Source organism: Myotis yumanensis, unplaced genomic scaffold (assembly GCF_028538775.1).
Source record: "Myotis yumanensis isolate MYYU_CA2020_CCGP unplaced genomic scaffold, mMyoYum1.0.hap1 SCAF_22, whole genome shotgun sequence".
In the NCBI taxonomy this organism is placed as follows: Eukaryota; Metazoa; Chordata; class Mammalia; order Chiroptera; family Vespertilionidae; genus Myotis; species Myotis yumanensis.
In genome coordinates, this window is record NW_027223773.1 from 5,619,123 (window position 1) to 5,640,070 (window position 20,948).

At 47.0% G+C, this 20,948-nt stretch overlaps 1 protein-coding gene across 1 annotated transcript in view; it reads left to right on the plus strand.

Annotated features, from left to right (window-relative positions):
- ENAH (ENAH actin regulator) overlaps positions 1-19,851 on the plus strand; it is a 106,002-nt gene extending 86,151 nt beyond the window's left edge. Inside the window, 10 exon segments of the mRNA XM_070401340.1 lie at positions 2,854-3,028; positions 3,030-3,156; positions 4,587-4,732; positions 4,898-4,955; positions 6,184-6,232; positions 7,199-7,265; positions 10,823-10,885; positions 14,675-14,753; positions 16,065-16,122; positions 16,855-19,851. Of these exon segments, the coding sequence (XP_070257441.1) occupies positions 2,854-3,028; positions 3,030-3,156; positions 4,587-4,732; positions 4,898-4,955; positions 6,184-6,232; positions 7,199-7,265; positions 10,823-10,885; positions 14,675-14,753; positions 16,065-16,122; positions 16,855-16,892 (860 nt within the window). The 3' untranslated portion in view covers positions 16,893-19,851.
- Positions 19,852-20,948: the final 1,097 nt, after the last annotated feature.

Below are 20,948 nucleotides of genomic sequence, written 5' to 3' on the forward strand. Positions count from 1 at the left end.
GGGTGAACTGCACGTGGAGGGTCCAGGTGAGGAATGGCCACGTGGAGCTAGATCAGTGGTTCCCAAACTTACTTGGCCTACCGCCCCCCTTTCCAGAAAAAATATTACTCAGCGCCCCCTGGAAATTAATTTTTTTAAAAAAAATTTTAATAGCAATTAAACAGAAAGATATATGTATTAATGTTTCTACCTTTTTCGTAAAATATAGTAAAGAAAGGTGTACATTAGAAACATTGAAGTTTGAAATTATGAAACTGTTTATTGAACTCAGAATAGAAAGGTAAGACAAAAAAAGTTAAAACAAATGCACCTGTGGCCATCACCGCCCCCCTGGATGGCTGCAGCGCCCACCAGGGGGCGGTAGCGCCCACTTTGGGAATCACTGAGCTAGATGTTGGCATCTTTAGCAGGATCGGAATTGACCAGTGCTTAAGGGCCTCCTGGATGCATTCCTTCTCAATTTTCACCGAGAAAGCGGTACAGGCCACACTCGAGGCGCATAGTAACTATGTGATCAGCGTGGTCCTCCTTTCGTGTCTGGAAAATTTAGAGAGAGATGTTTAATGTTTAGTGCCCGGCTGTAGTTATTACATATGCCATCCTAGGGCAGTGACGGCGAACCTTTTGAGCTCGGCATGTCAGCATTTTGAAAAACCCTAACTGAACTCTGGTGCCGTGTCACATAGAGAAATTTTTTGATCTTTGCAACCATGGTAAAACAAAGACTTCTATTTTTGATATTTATTTTATATACTTAAATGGCATTGAACAAAGAAAAATCAACCAAGAAAATGAGTTCGCGTGTCCCCTCTGACACGCGTGCCACAGGTTTGCCATCACCGGCCTAGGGTCTCCTCTGCAGCAGTTCCGGCCTTGGACCCTGTTTCACCTCAGTCTTCCTTTCCTGAGTTGGGGTTCCCGTACTGGACTTCCAGGGGCGGTGCTCCCCTCACCCCCGCCGAGCAGCCTGGCTTTGCAGGAGGGGAAGAGAGCATGGCAGGTTAGCTGTCTGCCCCGGAGAGTTCCATGGTCCCGAATTACAAGAAGCGGCCGGCTACAGGGGTAGTTGAGAGAGATTAGCATCTGCCACCGTTATCCCTCACCCATCCCACCCCATGCCTGACCATTGCTGTCATGGTAACAGGGAAGGGAGGATGTAATCTTCAAAGTATGGGTTCTCTCTCTCTCTCTCTCTCTCTCTCTCTCTCTCTCGTTAATCCTCTCCCATGGATATTTTTCCCATTGCTTTTCAGAGAGAGTGGGAGGGAGGGAGAGAAGAGAAAGAGAGAGAGAGAAACATCGATGTGAGAGAGACACATCAATTGGTTGCCTGCTGGTTGCCTTCCACATGTACCCCAACCCGGGGTGGGGAGCGAACCTGTAACCCGGGTACGTGCCCTTGACTAGGAATCGAACCTCCGACCGATGCTCTAACCACCGAGCAGCACCAGCCAGGGCTAAGTATGGATTATTTCTATCTAGAGGAGGACCTGGCTCTGTAAGTAAATAAGAAGGGGTTTCGCAAACCTCCTGCCCCTTTAAAAATAGGATTTAGCAAGAATTACAGAAAGGAGTAGGGCGACAAATTGGTGCTTACCAACAGTGTTATAAGTCTGGATTTAAACACACCATTTTTGTTGTGTGTTTTTTTAAAATCTTCGTTCTCAAGATGAAGTAATAAGTCTCATTATTGCTGCATATATATTTTTTCTTGTGGACTTCTTGGATTTGCATAAACATGTTGAGCCAGAATTCTAGTTTAGTATCACTGTGACAGTAATGCCGGACAGAGAGGCACAATTATAGCTCGATGGATCAGACAGCCTACCTGCAGCAGCCTTAGCAGTAACCCCTGGGAGATTGACAGCTCCTGGGAGATTGACAGCTCCTGGGAGATTGACAGCCCCTGGGAGAGTGACAGCCCAATGGGCTCTCCTTGAAACACTTTATGTTTTCAGCTTGTGTAACTGCCCAAAGGCAGCAGTTTCAGAAGATGTACCTCCCAGTGTGCAAATAGCATTTTATTTGCCCCAAAACACCCCTTTGAAGCCTGAAGGGAAGGGGGTACCCACTAGTGCCGTTTTCTGATATTAAGATCTTGTCCGCTCTCTTTGTGATTTGAGGAGAGCTGGACATTTTTCTCATATCACCCCCCCCCCCCCCCCCCCATCTTCTAGGCTAAAAAAACCATCTGTACTTTGTCCGTGTCACTGAATGATTTCTGATAGTTATTTGGCGGTTTTACTATGTCCTAGTCCAGTCCTTAACTTCAGTGATTCTCCGTATTCTCGCTACACATTGGAATTCGATGGGGAATAATTGGAAATGTTGATGCCTGGGACCCACTGACCTTTCTGTTCTCAGGCTAGCCACTCTGGCTGTCTATATACAAGTCCATATATGTCTTTGCTCTTGTAGAATTGATTGAATTTACAATTTACACAGATTTTTGGGGGTCTGTTATTTCAAATAGTACCGACTGCCATCATATACATTGCCCCCTCCCCGCCCCCTCACCCCCACTCCCCCGGGGTGCTGCCTCCCTTCCAAATTTTATAAGCATTTGTTTTGTTTACTAAATCCCCACGAACAAAAAAAGAAATTCCAATTAGGTGATCTGTGGCATAGATCTATCAGTAAAGCTCTAATACTGCAGCCAGTAGTTACGCACTGTGGCTTCACATGTTAGTATCGTTTTTAATACAACATGATGGTAAATGGAACTCGTTAATAATGTAGCAACAGGCTGAGGCGCCCGTTCGGTTTGGCATGACGTTCTGCCTACGGGCCCACGTAGGTACTGTCATTGGTCGTCTACTGTTGCCGGTCTCATTGTGCGTTTCTTTCTCTCAGGCATTGTCTTGGGACCACCTGCACCTCCACCCCCTCCTCCGCTCCCACCAGGTCCTGCCCAGGCTCCAGGGGCGCTCCCTCCTCCCCCAGGACCGCCCCCTCCTCCTCCACTTCCAGCCTCAGGGCCTCCGCCTCCCCCTCCTCCGCCCCCTCTTCCGAACCAGGTGCCCCCGCCTCCCCCCGCCCCCCGCTCCTCCTCTCCCTGCCTCTGGATTTTCTATGGGATCCGGGTCCGAAGACAATCGCCCGCTAACTGGACTGGCGGCCGCAATTGCTGGAGCAAAACTTAGGAAGGTGTCACGGGTAAGTGCGATTCCAAATTATTGTGTGTTTTTTATGTCTGTCTCGTTCTTCCTCAATGTCTGTCTCGTTCTTTCTCAGTGTCTATCTCGTTCTTCCTCAATATCTAACATCTCGTTCTTTCTCAATGTCTGTCTCGTTCTCTCTCAATGTCTATCTCATTCTCAGTGTCTATCTCGTTCTTTCTCAATGTCTATCTCGTTCTCTCTCAATGTCTATCTCGTTCTCTCTCAATGTCTATCTTGTTCTTTCTCAATGTCTATCTTCTTTCTCAATGTCTGTCTCATTGTTTCTCAGTGTTTGAAAGACTGACTTGCTTGTTCTCTAATTTTATGAATCTTAGGTTAATGACTTCATTCATTTAAAAAAAAATGGAAAGAATTTAAGTTTACGGGAAAGTTGCAAGAATAATACAGCTTCTGAAAACCCACTACCCATACTTGCCAGTTAAAATCTGACTCTTATTTCGTTTATTCTTTTTCTCTCTGAGTATGTTTCTTTTACATACACATGCACACACGCACGCGCACTTTTTTTTGTCTGAATTGCGAGGAAGTCAGGGATACCAGGCCCATCTTTCCCTAAACGCCTCACTGAGCAAGGACATTCACCTGCATGACCACAGTGTAATTATCTAAATCAGGGCCTGTTGTCGCTGGAATGCTATCACCTACAGATCCATTATCTATTGTCCAGTAATGTCTTCTACGACAGTTTTTTTCTAGCCCAAGACCACCACCCATTCTTTGTAGTTGTTGTGTCTCTTTATTTTGCTTTAATCTGTAGCACTTCCTCAAACTTTCATGATATTGACTTTAAAAAAAAAAAGTATATATTTCTTTTAAAATATATTTTTATTGATTTCAGAGAGGAAGGGAGAGGGAGAGAGAGATAGAAACATCAATGATGAGAATCATGGATCGGCTGCCTCCTGCACGCCCCCCACACTGGGGACCGAGCCCGCAACCCAGGCCTGTGCCCTGACCGGGAATCGAACCGTGACCTCCTGGTTCATAGGTCAACCCTCAACCACTGAGCCACGCCGGCCGGGCGATACTGGCATTTTGACAGCTAGAAAACCATTATTTTGTAGCTCATCCTGCAGTTGGGTTCATCTGATGTTTTCTCAAGACGAGATTCAGGTGATGTGTTTGGGGGCAGGTATTTCTTCACCCCCAATATGTCCTTTTCAGTGTATCCCACACAGGGACATGTGATATCTTCTCCCCATGTTTACTGGTGCTAACTTGGAGAAAACTTCCCTTGCTCTGTAAGATCCATGCTATTCACTCCCATTGGTTCTTAAGGACATTGCAAAATAGATGTCTTATAGAAATGGTTGCTGCTGTATTATTCTGGTTTGAGGGTCATATAACGGGAAAGCCTAGTATTGCTTACCCTAGGAGTTTACCATCTCTGTGTGTTTCGTTAAGATGGAGGACGCCTCTTTCCCAGGCGGGGGCGGTACCGTTGGTGTGAATTCGGCCTCGTCCAAAGCAGACACGGGTCGTGGAAACGGACCCCTTCCTCTCGGGGGCAGTGGTTTAATGGAAGAAATGAGTGCCCTGCTGGCCAGGAGGTAAGTGAGCAATCGTGTGGGCGTGTCCAGAATCGGGAGTGTTTTCTTCATCTCCTCTCAAATATAATTTATCTGGATGCAGTTCTTCCCTCTTGGAGTCGTTTTTATACTAAGAGATGATTTTTTTTTTTTTTTAAAAAGAATCCAATTTACCTTCCGTTTTAGGAGGAGAATTGCCGAAAAGGGGTCAACAACAGAAGCGGAACAAAAAGAGGACAAAAGTGTAAGTTACTAAAGACCTGGGAGTGTGAGGCTGGGGCACAGCTCATTCAGGAAATCCTGGCAACGATGGGTGCGAACTTCACGTAAACTTCAGATTGCTTCTTTTTTGAGTCTTCAGGCAGTAAGATAGCTCGTGCTGAGCGGTGCTTATGCATTTTTAATGACATTCCTAGTAAGATGGGTTGACTACCTGGGGTGGAGGGGGAAGCCCGAGGTTCAAGTCTGTAGAATTTAATTCTGTACCTAAGTTTATCATTAAAGGAGCGGGAGTGGGCTCAGTCAGATAACCTTACGGAGCCTCTCCCGCCACCTCCGCTGCGCTCGCCAGCTGTGAGCCCCGCGTCTGGCTGAGCAGGACTCCCCCTGTGGGAGCACACTGACCACCAAGGGGCAGCTCCTGCATGGAGCGTCTGCCCCCTGGTGGTCAGTGCGCATCATAGCGACCGGTTGTCCCGCCATTCGGTCGATTTGCATATTGGGCTTTTATTATATAGGATGAGCGAATGATCTTCTACTAGATCAGCGGTTCTCAACCTGTGGGTCGAGATGCCTTTGGCAGTCGGAACGACCCTTTCACAGGGGTCGCCTAAGACCATCCTGCATATCAGATATCTACATGACGATTCATCACAGTAGCAACATGACAGTGATGAAGTAGCAATGAAAATAATGTTATGGTTGGGTCACCACATGAGGAACTGTGTGTAAAGGGCCAGGAGGTTGAGAACCACTGTACTAGATGGTGGTGGTGGTGGTGGTTTGGTTTTGGTTTTGCTTTTTCCTCTTAGGGTGCCCGTTTCCTTGCATTTAAAATGAAGGAATACGACTACAGCAGCAGCGTTTATATAGATGTTTCCCCTGGGAGCCTGCAGCTGGTTATTAGCTGGGCTCCCCTGCCTGTTCAGCGGGCAAACTCTGCTTTATCTGTTCCGTGGATGGATGTTGAACACACGATAGAATGGTTTTTCCCGATACACTGGGCCTTCTGGGCTGCCACCCCCCGTCTGGCGGGATGGCGTTGGCTAGTGCAGTTCTCAGTGAGAGCGCGAGGGAAGGAGTTCCGGGGGCACCGGAGGGCACACTGCGAGGAGAGTGAGAGACAGGAGAAGGGAGAAGATGGGCGAAGGGAGAAGTGGGAAGTGGCGGGAAGGGTACTGGGAACGGAAGGGCTAGCACCGACTCTGTCCGGCCGGTGTGGATGCTATTAACACGTATTTCTGTGTGTTTAGGAGGACCCGGAGCCTGTCGTTTCTAAGGCCTCTTCCACAAGTACCCCTGGTAAGGGCCCGAGACCTGGCTCACCCTATCCCAGCGTCCTCTCTCTGGTCACACGCTCCATTTCCCCAGGGTGGGGTCACATAAACATGTGAGAATTTCTGTTCACCCTTGAGATCACGGCCTGTTTTTTCCCTCCGCCCTCTGCGATGATGCCAGAAGCAGCTGTTCATTTCTTTTTGCTGTTGGGGGGACCTGTTGAGACCCCAGGTTTTCCTCGGATGGTTCTTTCTTTGGAAAATCATGATGTTTACACATTTTGTGGGTTTCCTTGGTAACGACTCAGGGTTATTCACTAACACAAAGAAAATGCATTCGTAGATGAAAGGGAAGTGTTTTTTAATCATTGGTTCTTTTTTTAAAAAAAATATTTTTATTGATTTCAGAGAGGAAGGAAGAGGGGGAGAGAGAGAGAAACATCAATGATGAGAGAGAATCATGGATCGGCCGCCTCCTGCAGGCCCCCCACAAGGGATCGAGCCCGCAACCCGGGCATGTGCCCTTGACTGAAATCGAACCCGGGACCTTTCAGTCTGCAGGCTGACGCTCTGTCCACTGAGCCAAACCAGCTAGGGCCTTACACTCTTTCTTAATTTAAAATACTTTATACTACTTCTTTCTAACTTACTTAAAAATATCCTGCTCTTACTCTGATGATCCTGTCTTCATCAGAGAAACTTCTTCCCATCCGGTGCATAGAATGAATAGTATTTTAGATGTAACCATCTAAGCATATCCCCGAGAAACGTGTCATCCTTGCTCATTCTCCTCATTTTAAGGTCTGAAACTGTTCCAGTCGGAACCCTTACAGATTTTACCTGCAGTTCAGAACTGAAATTGAAAAAGTTTCTTACTTACCTCGATTACTGCCCTCCCCTGTGTAATGGTATTTAGTGTTTTATGACTTGCTTTACAATAACTCTGGGAGCATGTCGGGTATTGAATAATTTCTCTTCTTTATTTTTAAAGAACCAACAAGAAAACCGTGGGAAAGAACGAACACCATGAACGGCAGCAAGTCTCCTGTGATATCCAGGTATGAGCGTGTTTCTGGTGCATTTTTATCTGAGAAGAAATTGTCGTCTGCATCTTGACCGCAGAGAGAAAATGGGATGGTGGGTTTGACACTGTACGGCGGAGCCCGTGAAACACCCGTGTTCCTGTGGCTGTCGGACAGGCACCGTGCCCCTTTGTATGTCACCGGTGATTTAAATTGTCTAAATTCTGCCCGCTGCTTGTTCCCGGCCAGGCTGCCTGAACTATAAGAGAGCTTTTATTTCTCCCAGTTTTTTTAAATTTTTTATTTTGAAAGATTCAAAATGACAGAAAAGCTGAAAGAACAGTACCGTGAACCCCCATCTTCCCATCGCCTCAATATGCCAATTATAATTATCAACATGTTGCCACATGTGCTTGAGCTCGTATCTGCCCGCCCATCCACACAATTTTCCCTCTGAATAGTTAGGAGGCAGTTTGCAAACATTGGCTGCTTTCCCCTGAATACTTCTGCATTTTTCCTGAGCACCGGAACATTCTTCTGTGAGCCCCGATACTGTTCTCGCTCTCAAGAAATTTAGCACTGAACCATAATTTACAGAATACATTCGCCTCTTCCCGCTAGCCTCAGTGGCATCCTGTATTTTGTAAATGAAGTTTTTGAACGAAGCTTATGTTTTAACACTGAAAAGTGGCTGGAGGGAAAAGACCATGATGTTTAGGAGAGAGCGAAATGAAGCCTAAAATTTTGAATTTGCAAAGTAGGAAGACTTAGGGTTCTCTCTGTTGAAACTTCTAATTATAGTCAAGTTAGAAAAGAGAGTGCCCAGAAACAAGGTGAATTAATGCATGTTCCTACAAGTGGCCGTGTGTGTGTGTGTGTGTGTGTGTGTGTGTGTGTGTTCAAGGAAAGTCGCCGTTTCTTAGCGAGGCGTGCTTTATCATCATAACTGAATTCATATCTCAGGTCTCGAACAGAAACGAAACTTTTTTGTTTGTTTATGAGACAATTTAAAGGACTCCCAGGAACAAAAGCTATTTTCCTAGAGACTAAAGAGTTTTGGATTTGTGTGTGGTTTTATTTTTGCCTTTTCTTTTTGAGCTAGTTGCCTTGTTTCTGCCTCAGAAAAAGCAAAATTGACTCTACTCACGGGAATCTAATAAAGAAAAACACACAGGGTGGACCTCAGAGTGTCACAGGTCCGTTCTGTGTGAGCCTGAATCTGAATTTCCATCTGTTTTCCCAGTGGCCCTTCCGATGACAGAGCAGGTTTGCCGGGGACACGATGCTTTAAGCACCGCAAAGGAACCGGGCCCTTTTGAACAGAAAGATGCTTTGTGTTTCTGAAGGGACTGAGAGAGGAATCGATTTGATTTTAGAGGAAGATGTGGAACTTGCTCTGGGTGGGCCTGTTTTCTCAGGAGAGTGGAGAAATGGCCCGGTTAAGTTCCCAGATGCCTAGTGATGGAGTCTCTGAATGCATGTCCGGTAGCTGTTACCGCCTTGCTTCAGTAGCGCGGTAGGAAGCCTGCTGTGTCACGTACACATCAGAGAACAGAACCGTGATGTGCCCTTTGTCCTCAGAGGGTGTAGATCACGCGTGTCAAACTCGCGGCCGGTAAGTAAACCAGGTATGTGGCCCGCCGGCTGCGAGTTTGACATGCTTGGGGCGGGGAGCCATTCTTTCTCCTCTGCCCCTCCCTCTTCATCCCTCTCTCGTCGATAGGAATCCCATGGCGGGCTTGCCTACAGCTACCCCTGAATTCACGCAGAAGTATCTCAGAGGGGTCACAGAAGAGGGTCTCCCCAGGGAATGTGTTTCTCGATGTGGTTGGGTTCGTTGAGCGCAGGAGTGGGGTCCGTCCGGCCCGCAGGCCGCACGAGGCCGCAAAGTCATGTGGTCTGGCCCTGCCCAGGCCTGAGGGGTGGGTGAGTTCATGAGACGTCTGACCGGATGGAGCGGACTGATTCTCAAGTTGATCATTCTGTGTGGCCGCCGTGGATGATGTGATCGATATCCCAGTGGACCTTGGCAGAAAGAAAAGGTTCCCCACCCCTGATTTAGTGAACGAAAAATTACTTCTGGAAAGATTTTTTGAGACTTCTAAAGGCATTTTAATGTGTCCTGAAGGCCACCATTGAAAAAGCATCTTCCCATAGATGAGTGCAGCGGTTCTCAACCTGTGGGTCGCGACCCCTTTGGGGGTCGAACTGTCCTTTCACTGGGGTCGCCTAAATACATCCTGCATATCAGATATTTACATGATGATTCATAACAGTGGCAAAATGACAGTTTTATGAAGTAGCAGCGAAAATAATTTTATGGTTGGGGGTCAGCACAACATGAGGAACTGGATTAAAGGGTCGCGGCATGAGGAAGGTTGAGAACCACTGGATTAGTGGAATATTGGCTCTTACTATCCAGGACCCCGGGAGGTGGTGTTCCGTTCCTGTTCTGAACTAGGAATTCCGAAAGGCCCGGTTACTCCCTGCCCAGTTGTACACCTTTCCATAGAGTCGGTCCAGCCTGAGACGAAGAACGGTATGCCCTGGCCGGTTTGGCTCAGTGGATAGAGCGTCGGCCTGCAGACTCAAGGGTCCCGGGTTCGATTCCGGTCAAGGGCATGTACCTTGGTTGCGGGCACATCCCCAGTGGGGGGTATGCAGGAGGCAGCTGATCGATGTTTCTAACTCTCCATCCCTCTCCCTTCCTGTCTGTAAAAAATCAATAAAGTATATTTAAAAAAAAAAGAGAGAGAGACGAAGAACGGTATTGCTTTTCTCCCTAAGTGGTCTCCCCTGTTCCTTCTGAAAAGCACGTCCATCAGCTGCTTTAGGTTTTTGTTGACGTGCGCCTGATCCTCGCACGGTAGTGAAGATACCCCTTTCTCTGGTGGATATCCATGTTGTCATTACGTGCGTGGTAACGTGGGTGAATATCCTATATTAGCCATTCATTTATAGGGTTGATGGAATACTGCATGATGCTGTGTTTGTTAAGATGTCAGGTAGCGGCGTTAAAAGCAAAAATGTCGTCGTCAAAATGCTCTGGACTCTGCCAGGAATATAATGTTGGAAAGTGTGTGTTTTCTTTAAGAGCTTACAGGCTTTCATCAGGAGCTTACAGATCTTGTATTCAGGACGGGGAAAATGGCCTTGGCCTGCCTCCCGATAAGAGTTTGTTCCGTACCCTTCAAGCCACAGTGGTTTTGACTGCGATTTTATTTGAGGCTGGATAGCTTTATGTCCACTCCAATAGAGATGCCTTCTGTGTTTTGATACTTGCTGAATCTCTGTGTTGCAGATTTTCCCGTGTCTGCCGTCTGTAAACAGAATGATTTTTTTTTTTTTTTAATTTCTGATTAAGTAAACAGTAGCCTCACATAATTAGAATTAGTTTCCAAAGATCTACTTTTTTGGTTTGGAAACCTCATTTTAAGGTCAGTGGGCTCCTTTAGTTCTTATTTTGCTAAGTTCTTATTTTAGTTCTTGGAGTTTGCTAAGACTAAAAAAAGCTATAAAATAGCATGATGAGAATTACTTTTTTAAAGTTCTATTGTCTACCTACCCCTTTACATGGTTTTTCCCCTCCATAGACGGGATTCTTCAAGGAAAAATCAGATTGTTTTTGACAGCAGGTCCTGTGACTCATTACACAGGTATCGCCCTGATGTTGGCTGTGATTTGAGACTTTGAAATGACGTGTTCAGGGCAGGGCCGAGCTTTTTCTACATGGATCGGTAATCACCACGAGGGAGATGTTTCGGATGATCGCATCTTTCAGGTTTAGCTTAATGTATAGAACACTTTTTAAAAAAAAAAAAAATCGAAGAGAATTTCAATTAGTAAAATTAATCGTGTTCATTTCTTTGCCATCACTTTATTGTTATATCAGTATCAGTATAAAGGGTAAACCTATCAGAAACACTAGAATGGGAATCTGAGGCCGCACAGTATATCCAGGCTGTTTGTAGCTTTTTTGTTTTCTTTCAAAGATTTTTCTCTTTTTAAATACGGGACGAGGGCTTTTAGAAAGTTTGATACTGGGACCCAGGACAGTCGTCGAACCACAATTGTGGATAAGTTATTCTTGGAGGAAGATCTCTAGGTACATGGTGGGGAATTGAGTATCTTTAACAACCTACCGTCTCGCATCCTGAACGGATTGTTTGTTTTCCAGGATGAGTCCTAGGATCCCTTTTTTTAAATGAAGAAAATTTAAGATGTGATTCGTGTATTTCTTTCTTCATTAAAAAAAAACACAAAACAGGCAGTTTGAAAAAATCCTCAAATGCATAAGCTATATTGAGACTTAATTTGGCAGAGCAGGGACTGAAATATTGTAGAGGCAGCACCCTCATTATAAAGTAACAAAAACCGCTTAGAAACCCTCATGTTTTTGTTATCAGTTCTGGTGAAAACTCATAGACTAGAAATAACAGAGATCTACCCATGTTACGATATGCATCTATGTTTAAAAGTGCATGTCCAGCTGCCTGGGAACATGAGCTGAGTAGGATAAGGAGGCGTGTTCATAGCATGAGTGAGGAGTTCTGTAACCAGACCCTATTTGGCCACCTTGTGAACCAGTTAAAATTATTCCCATGCCATTGGCGATTCAACTATTCGACAAGTTTATTTTGCCAGCCAGTGACATTGGCCTAAAATGTTTATATGACCATAGTAAAATGGTTTTTTCTGCTTCTTTTTTTTTTTTTTTTTTTTTTTTTTTGAGGTCATTTAGTTTTTGAGACCAAAAGATTCATTCCGGAAATTTGCTGGTAGATAGAAAAATAGCACATAACAACGAGGTGTTCTGTTGTCATCAGGCGTCTCAGTGAACTTGTTGCTTTTCCACGGAGTGCCTGCTGGGACACTGTTGTTGATAAACCTGTTTTTTAAAAAGTGGTGATTACTTCATTCCTTCTGTATGAAAAGTTCCCTCCCTTAGTTCATTATTACGGTGGTGGTGGTGGTGGTGGTGGTGGTGGTGGTGGTGGTGGTGGTGGTGATGGTGATGGTGGAGGGTTGCATGTTAGCATGAACTCCGTTTTTTTTAAAAATTGCATGTTCCCACGAGTGTTTATTACATAACAATCATTGATTGCACCGTTGAGGATATTGATAGCATACCGCTCGGTTCAGTAGCAGACTGCGGTCAGTCACGTGCCCTGAAAGGTATGCGTGGTATAACTTGGGACAGAGTGTTTGGGCAGTTGTCCCATGAACTGTGGAAAGTAAGAGAGAAGCAGGGCCGTTAAGGATTTAACGCTGGAGGGCAGGAATCAATGGACGTGGGTAAGTGACATGTTCAGGGTCAACCTTCAAGAGTGTGTCACTGGGCCGGACGCTACGTGGAGCGCTGGGACTTGCATACGGTGGACCTCATGCATCGCAGGTGACTATGCCACTAAAGTGGTCTGCTCAGCCAAGTCAAAAAGTGTCTTCTCACAAGAGGAAGGAGAACAGGTCATAGAAACCTCCTTCCCCCCACAGTGCCCGTCTCGGTGCTCATGGTGACGTTTTCTGAACGTTACGTCCCTTGTTCAGACACATGTAGGAAGAGATCTAGTAAAATAAAATGGGTTGACTTGCTCACAGCACCCTTTTAAACAGTCATATGTTTGATGTCAAAGCAAATTAACTCGGTCTTGCATCTTCGCAAGCCGGTAGAATGTGCCTTGTAAGAGCTATACAGTTATTACCTTGTAGAGGGTGTCCCAAAATTCACGCAAGAAGTAATTTTGATAGAAAACACAGGTTTATAATTAAAAATTGTAATTTTTTTATTGATCCATAAAGTATACAGTATAGGGTTATGTGTGGAATAATAGCACATCGGGTCAATGGCCTCCACGGCTTTGCTGGCACATAGGCAAAGCCGTGGTCTTCATTGGTCTTCACTGTCCCTGCTCCTGGGCCATCACTGGTACTTGGTCATGCTTAACAAATGGAAGGGATTGAAATCCAAGGGCAACAGATATTAGCATCTGATTCAGTAAACCAAGTAAAATTAGGCTTTTACTTTTTATTGTTGTTAATGCTCACGCAAAATTCAAATCTTCGTGAGTTTTGGGACGCCCTTATAAAAGTCATTATGTCTGTTGAGTCTTGGTTCAGATTGCTTAACATTGGTACTCCGCAAAGTTGGAAATACATGACTTGCCTGACGGTTTTACTCTGCATTGATTTGCGGCCCTTAGAGAGTGGCCGCCTACGACACGAACCCAGAAAATAGAGGAGGGGCCAGTTACCTGGCTGGCTTTTCCACGCAGGATTTTGGCTGATGGCCAGAATTGGAGAGGAAGCTGTGGCTGACTTAATGTGACTTTGAAACCTTTGCATACACTATGCCTCATCCCAAAGACTTTATTTCTTCGTGTGAAAATTTTAATAGAAGCTAAACTTCTGAAAGTGCAGCAATTGACCGTCAGCTTTTTGTGTGGCATTTCCTTAAAACACACACACACACACACACACACCATAAAATAACTGTACGGAAGTAGTTAGCCACAACACCACCATTCGGACGCCATCTCCATAAACACTTTATCGGAAATAGTCATTGGCTATGACTATACGTAACAATCATTTTAACGTAATCACTTCCCCAATATTTTTTATTTATTTTGGTGCTTGAAATGGAATTAAAAAAAAAAAAAACAGACAAAGAAATCATGCTCAGTCAAATGTTTTTGCCCCCAAACCAAGGTGTAGAATTTGTTTAATTGATTCACACGAGAGTAAATCATTTGTTTTTATGCTTTCCCTCCCACTGGCTCGTCAGCCCTCTGGGAGGTCCCGTACACTTTCAAGAGAAGGAGCGGGCAGGGTGGCGTCACATGGGCCCCGGTGGGGCCGCCAGGCCCTTGTCTCTGTCTTGATGGACACGTCACATGTCACCGGGTGACCTGCCTGGTGCCCAGAGAACCTTGGTCCCCCCTCCTCTTCACTGCAGTCGCCTCATCTTAGCCCAGTGATGGCGAACCTATGACACGCCTGTCAGAGGTGACACAGGAACTCATTTTTTTGGTTGATTTTTCTTTGTTAAATGGCATTTAAATATATAAAATAAATATCAAAAATATAAGCCTTTGTTTTACTATGGTTGTAAAGATCAAAAAATTTCTATATGTGACACGGCACCAGAGTGAAGTTAGGGTTTTTCAAAATGCTGACACGCCGGGCTCAAAAGGTTGGCCATCACTGTCTTAGCACCTTCCCCCAACTTCTTGACAAATAACCGAGAATGCGGAGAAAAGTTGCAAAAGATGTTCTGTTTTCTGTCCTGATCAGCCCTACGGCTTTGACCATTAACTTCTTCTTAACACGATGCGTTTTAAGACGTGCCCTGAGCTCCGGTGTCGGGCCGGGCCCTGTGCAGGGATGTGTGAGCTCGGGGGCTCGCCGACGCGCTGCTGACCTGCCCTGAACTCTTGTTTGTACAGACCCAAATCCGCGCCCTCATCGCAGCCCAGTGCCAACGGAGTCCAGGCCGAGGGACTAGACTACGACCGGCTGAAGCAGGTGGGGCCCGGCAGCCGGCGTCTCATGGCGCTCGCTGCTTTTTAAAACTCCTAGTGTGCGTGCGTGTGACAACGGTGATTGTGCCCAAAAAGCAGGCGGAGCTCAGGTGTTTTCTGCACATGAAGCAGCGGCCTTGGCACGCTTTGCGCTTCTCGGATCCTTGTGTGTTGGTGCCGGGGGTTTGCGTAAAGTGGCCGCAGCGGTCGGGGGGTGGGCACCCCTCCGCTATGAGATGGAAAGGGAACGGGGGCCACATACACACCTTCACGTGTGTAGTAGCCACGTTAAATCAGTACAGAGAAACAGAGGACATTTCAAAGTCACATTTCAGTGTGTGATCAGTATTTTAAAATTACTGCCCTCGCCGGTTTGGTTCAGTGGATAGAACGTCGGTCTGTGGCCTGGAGGGTCCCGGGTTCGATTCTGGTCAAGGGCACATGCCTGGGTTGTGGGTTTGATCCCCAGGGGGGCGTGCAGGAGGCAGCCAATCAATGATTCTCTCTCATCATTGATGTTTCTCTCTCTCTCCCTCCGTTTCTCTCTCCCTCTCTCCCTCTCTTCGTCTCTCCCCCTTCCTCTCTGAAATCAATAACAATAATATTTAAAACAAATAAAATAAAACTACTACTGAGTTTACTGGACATGATTTTCTTCCCACTACATTTCTGAAGCCGAGTGTCTGTTTTACATCGAGAAAGCATCTCGTTTCAGCCCAGCCCCTTCCAGGGGCTCAATAGCTCCGTGTGGCTGGTACCTTCGGTCTTGGACCGGGCAGGGCCAGCAGGGCCCCGTCCACCTGTGTCTCCTGTGAGGGCAGCCCCTGGGGGCCCTCCGGGGGGGCCCCCGGGGGTCCTGGCCATGCAGTTGGCAGCTGTGCTGAGTCCTAAGCCAGCCCCATACGTCAGACCTGGTGACAGGTGTGCTAGGAGCTGGCTGTCCCCTTCACGTGTCTCCTCCTCCGCACCCCGGGGTACCCCGCCCCGCACACCCTCCCCGGAGGCTAGACTGAAAGCTCCTGTCCTTTGTGGAGACGATCTGAGTCAGACCCGTCTCGGGAAGACAGAGGGATGGATTATTTCGGTTCTAGAAAGCATTCTGTTTTCGTACCTTGCGGGGAAGCCAAGAGGTTGGGAAAGGGAGACCGTTGAAATGAAACGCACCGAGGCTAGTCTCCCAGCACAGACACCGTGACCCTAGAGACACGAACCAGGCGTCCCGTGCCGTATGTTCTCCAGACTTTATATAATAGCAAGAATCGTTTCGGCAGTAACTTACTCTCTGTCTCCCTGGTGTGTTTCTCTGCTGTTTCAGGACATCTTAGATGAAATGAGAAAAGAGTTAACCAAGCTAAAAGAGGAGCTCATTGATGGTGAGTGTGTAAACAAGTTTGGTACTTAAATTTATTTATTTTATTTTTATTTTATTTATTTTTTATTGCTAAAAGTATTACAAAGGGTATTACATATGTGTCGTCGTCCCCCCCCCCCCCGCCCTTGACAGTCCCCTGGCCTCCCTTACCCCCCAGTGTCTTATGTCCATTAGTTATGCTTATATGCATGCATACAAGTCCTTCGTTGGTAGGCGACACCGAGTCCTGTTTAATAAGAATAGCGAGTTTTAAGGAAATGCAAATAAAGAAACGGGCTGTTCGTTACTTGAGGGCGTAACACGATTCCTTTTCCATCGTATCCTGCCCTTCCGCTTGGCTTGTGGGCGATGCTCTCTCCTTCTTATAACGGAGGTAAAAAAAATAAGGATAAGCAAGATCCCCATGTTTCAGGGGTTGAGAAGTAATGGCTGGGAAACGGGGTAATGAGTCTTTCTCTGGGTTCCCCTACTCACCCATCCTGCCCCCTTGGTTTTGAGCCCTCAGAATACGTGCCTTCACCTGGCCTCCGAAAGGGAGAGAATAAATAAATATATGCATGTGGAAATGGGTATCGTCTTTGTGACGAGAAGGCGAAAAGACCTATTCAATGAAGCATGCAAGGTCCGTGTGTTTATTTCATTACAACCGTTAACACTTCTTAAGACCGAGGCACTCGTCTGTTTGTACCTGACTGTTTCATTTATTTTGAATCCTTTCCCTGTTCCCACTCAGCAATCAGGCAGGAACTGAGCAAGGCCAACACCGCGTAGAGAAGCAAACTGCGGGGAGAGAGGACTTAAACCCGGAGGAGGAAAGACACGCCGGCCAACAGCAACGGCGAACAGCGGACCCTCCTCCGTTTGTGAGCCGTGAGAAGGTGATGGAGACGGTCGGAAGGCGGGGGGGCGGCGAGGGGGGCACCAACCTACTTTGAAAGCCTCCAGACACCGTTACTCCGGTGGCCAGCTATTTCTCTCCCAGTTTGCTGCTTTACTCTGACCTTTTCAACGGGATGGAAGAGCCGTGGAACGTTCCAGAAAACGCTAAATTAAGCCCGCCAGGCAAGATCGCCCGCCGCGCATCGAAATATTTTTCCGGTCAAGATCGGATCTCACATTTCCACAACCCATGGCTTAAAAATAAAGAGGAGCGAGGCTTACAGAGGGTTTTTTTTTGCAGAGAGCGCTGATGAAGACTTCAGCAGGTCATGCTATTGTATTGTACATGTTTCTCTCAGGTTCGTCTTCCTATCATACTTAGTCCATGAATATCGAGGTGAGCCCCTCGTAGGTTTCCATCGTCCAAGGTGGGACAGAACGGAATGGCTGTGTGCTTTCGAAGGGTGATATTTCTCAAGAAAGCGTCCCCAAAAAGCGACTGTGTCCGGCTGGAGGAGTTTCAGGATGATGGGAAGTCAGTCTCTCGAGTTAGCCTTCACGCAATTTTGAGATTTAAAACGTAAGATCCGTCCAGAATTTAAGAGATTTACATGCCTTCCTAAATTGTTACAATGCTTTACCAAATCGATGACTCCGGCATCACACAAAGCAGTGGTCAAATGTAAGACGATAATATTGTAGATTTTCCTGTAGGTTTTCGACCTTTTGTAGACTTATTGCATGTGGACATTTTTATAATGTAATTACACAACCACCACAAAGCGCGCTTTTTTAAAATCGCCAGACAGTCATGCATGTCACCGTTACCTACGTAGAGGCCTTTTCAAGGCCTGGTCCCAGGGAGAGAAAAAAAAAAAAAACATTTTGTAGCATCGAGGGGAGTGGGAGGGAGGGAAGGAATAATTTTTTTATTTCAAGTTCCATCTCTGCGCTATCTTTTTTTTCTCGATTACCTGCATGAAAAAAAAAAACACAAAAAAACGGTGAGGACTCTCTCATGACTTTCCTTGGTTAATATGTACCAGAGCCAAGTACGCAATCCTCTCCGTCACGTCTTCAGCGATTTGTCTCTGGGCTCCGGGCGTTTCCAGGGTCTGACACACGATTCTGCAGGTACCACACGCTCCCGACCGCAGAGCTGCTGTGGGGATTGTGTGATGTTGAATGACGAGCGCTGATGATGGCGGCAGCAGTTAAGGTCGAGGAAAGCGTTGGGTGAGGGGCAGCCCCCTAGGAGTTGGGCATAATTTTCTTTTAATACATCAAGTGAGACTCGGGTGGCGGGAACGAGGAATTCGTTCCTCTGCCTCCCAACTGTGCGTGCGCGTGTGTGTGAGTGCGGGCACACGCGTGTGGATGTAACCCACTCCCCCCCCCCTTTTTTTTTTTTTGACATTTTGTAAGATTAAAATAGGGCAGAAATCCTATCTGTTGCAATGATAGATTATTATTTTTTTTTTTTTACATTTAGGAAATCAAAAATCCTCTAGGCTCTCCACCTTGATTCATGCTTGAGTTGTTATGTGCCATATTTGCTTTGACGTCTTTGGTGATCACTAAAATGTTGAAGGAATGACCCACCCGCTTTCTAGACTTCGTGCATCTCAGTCCGTAAGACGGGGCGTGTCCGTAGCGTAGCTGGCTGGATGCTGCCGGCTTGCAGCGCTGTCACGGCTTGAATGAGGGATTTTTTTTTTTTTTTCCTTATTAAAGTAGTTCTGTTTCTGTACAAACTTCCTTCGTAGGTGGATCTGTGTTAGACGAGCTACCATAGGTCACGCGCACAGTTCTCTTACTCTGTCCGCCCTTCGTTGTCATGCGTTCGTAGTAAAAACATTCAGGATGCCACAAGCTCACCCAGTACTGTTTTCTTAAAGGAATAGGAGGCTTTTTCATCTTTATTATTGTACTTTTCGGTTATGTAAACACCCGTGATCTGAACGTTTATGTCCCCTGGAAACCTGGTCGCAAGTAACTTTGGGTTTTGTTGGTTGAAGTTACATAGCCGACGCGAGGGTAGAGGACTGTGGGGTACGAGTGTGGTCCCAGAGGAAGATGAAAGACGACAATAAAATGCTAGATCCGACAAGGGAACTGGTTGACGCACTAAACGTTTTGTGCCTTGGTCTCACGTTAACACGATGTCCGTGTCAGGCGACAGAAAGAGCCAGTGTCCAACCACCACGTTCTGCTTCCCGTCGCGCCGCCTCCTCCCAGGCGGCTACGCGTGTCCTCTCCAAGGAGCGCGGTGGCATCCCTGGCCCCGTCTGCTGTCACGCGTGTGAGCACGTGTGCGAGGGATGTCAGCGATGACGGGGGAAGCAGCAGCTGTCAGCGATGATGGGGGAAGCAGCAGCTGGGGTTCTGCGCCGGCCCCGCACGCCGTGGGAACCACGCTACCCCGAAGGCTCTCCGTGCTCCCGTACGTTGGATGTCTTAAGCAGTTTAGGGGGTTCCTTTCTCACGGCAGGAGGGCGCCTCCTCTCCTCAACACTGTGACCCGATCTGTGCACACGTGTACTCCACACCCCGTGGACGGCGGCCACGTCAGCTGCACACCCACTGAATGTACACCCCTTAGCGCTGGTGCTGAACTCTCCGCAGAACCATCATCCTGGTTTCCAAGTGCGTTTTGAAAAATTTCGCCAGCCTCCCGCGTCCGTCGGAACGGAAGGCGACACGCGGACGGATGTCGACGTCCCCCCGCTTTCCGGCGTCCTTCCTGCCGCCCGTCCGGTTCTCCGCCGTCTTTTTGATCGTTGCTGTTTCCATTTACGTTTTCCTACACGCTAACTTCGATTGTGCGATTGAAATAAAGTTGCAGTCTGTACGTGTTGCTCCGTGTGTGGCCCTTAGATCACCGAAGGGAAGGGGGAGCGGTTGGTTCTCAAACACGTCTCCTCGAATGTGGAAAATCGCTTTTTTTTTTTAAAGTCCCGGGCCACGTAAGGTTTTACACGTCGCGTCCCTGTTCTTGAAAGAGTTCGTAAAAGTCACCGATACGAAGGAATGTGTGCGGAGGGAATGTGGGTCGTGTATCTCCTTTTTGTTTAGAATGATTAACGGTTGGCTGTTCCCTGTTTGTTCTTATTTTCTCACGGCCCCGCTGAACAGTGTCCTTATTCCTCTTCCCGTCAAGAGAATGACTATGTGTAATTTTACTCCGTTGTTGTCCGACCACAATAGTCAGATACTTAAACTCACTTAGGCGGTTCAAGTTGTTCCCCACATAGTTTGCAGGGCAGAGGGCATGGTGTGGTCAAGGGCCTTCACCAAGGACTGAGTTAAATACCGTGGGATCGCCCTGGCCGGTTTGACTCAGTGGATAGAGTGTCAGCCTGCAGACTGAAGGGTCCCGGGTTTGATTCCGGTCAAGGGCACTTGGGCGGGTTGTGGGCTCGGTCCCCAGGGAGGGGGGGTGGTGAGGGGTGTCCAGGAGGCAGCTGATCCACGAATGTCTCTCATCATGGATGTTTCTATTCTCTCTCCCTCTCCCTTCCTCTCTGAAATCAATAGAAATATATATATATTTTTTAAATACAGTGGGATCTGTGTATGTGTAGTGTGTGATTATACCTGATGCCAGCTTCTTGAAGCCCCGAAGCGGCAGTACTTTTTGTCTGACTCCTACAAAGTCTGCGTTTTGAGCTCCATTTTAAACCCCATCGTCTTCCTTAGAAGTACAGCCTTCTTCCTGCGGCAGACCCGTTGCCCCTCGCCGTCCTTCCCGCGTCCCCATCCTTCCGGGCCGTTGCCGCGGCGACCCAGTCCACAGTTCTAGAAATAGCAACCGAGGGTTTTTTCTATCCCCTCCCAGGTTCTTGCTCCCTTCCTATATAAACAAATCAGAATGTTTGTCTGCAGGCGGAAAGTCACTTCGATTCAGGAATGAATTCAGTGCCCTAGCCGGTTTGGCTCGGTGGATAG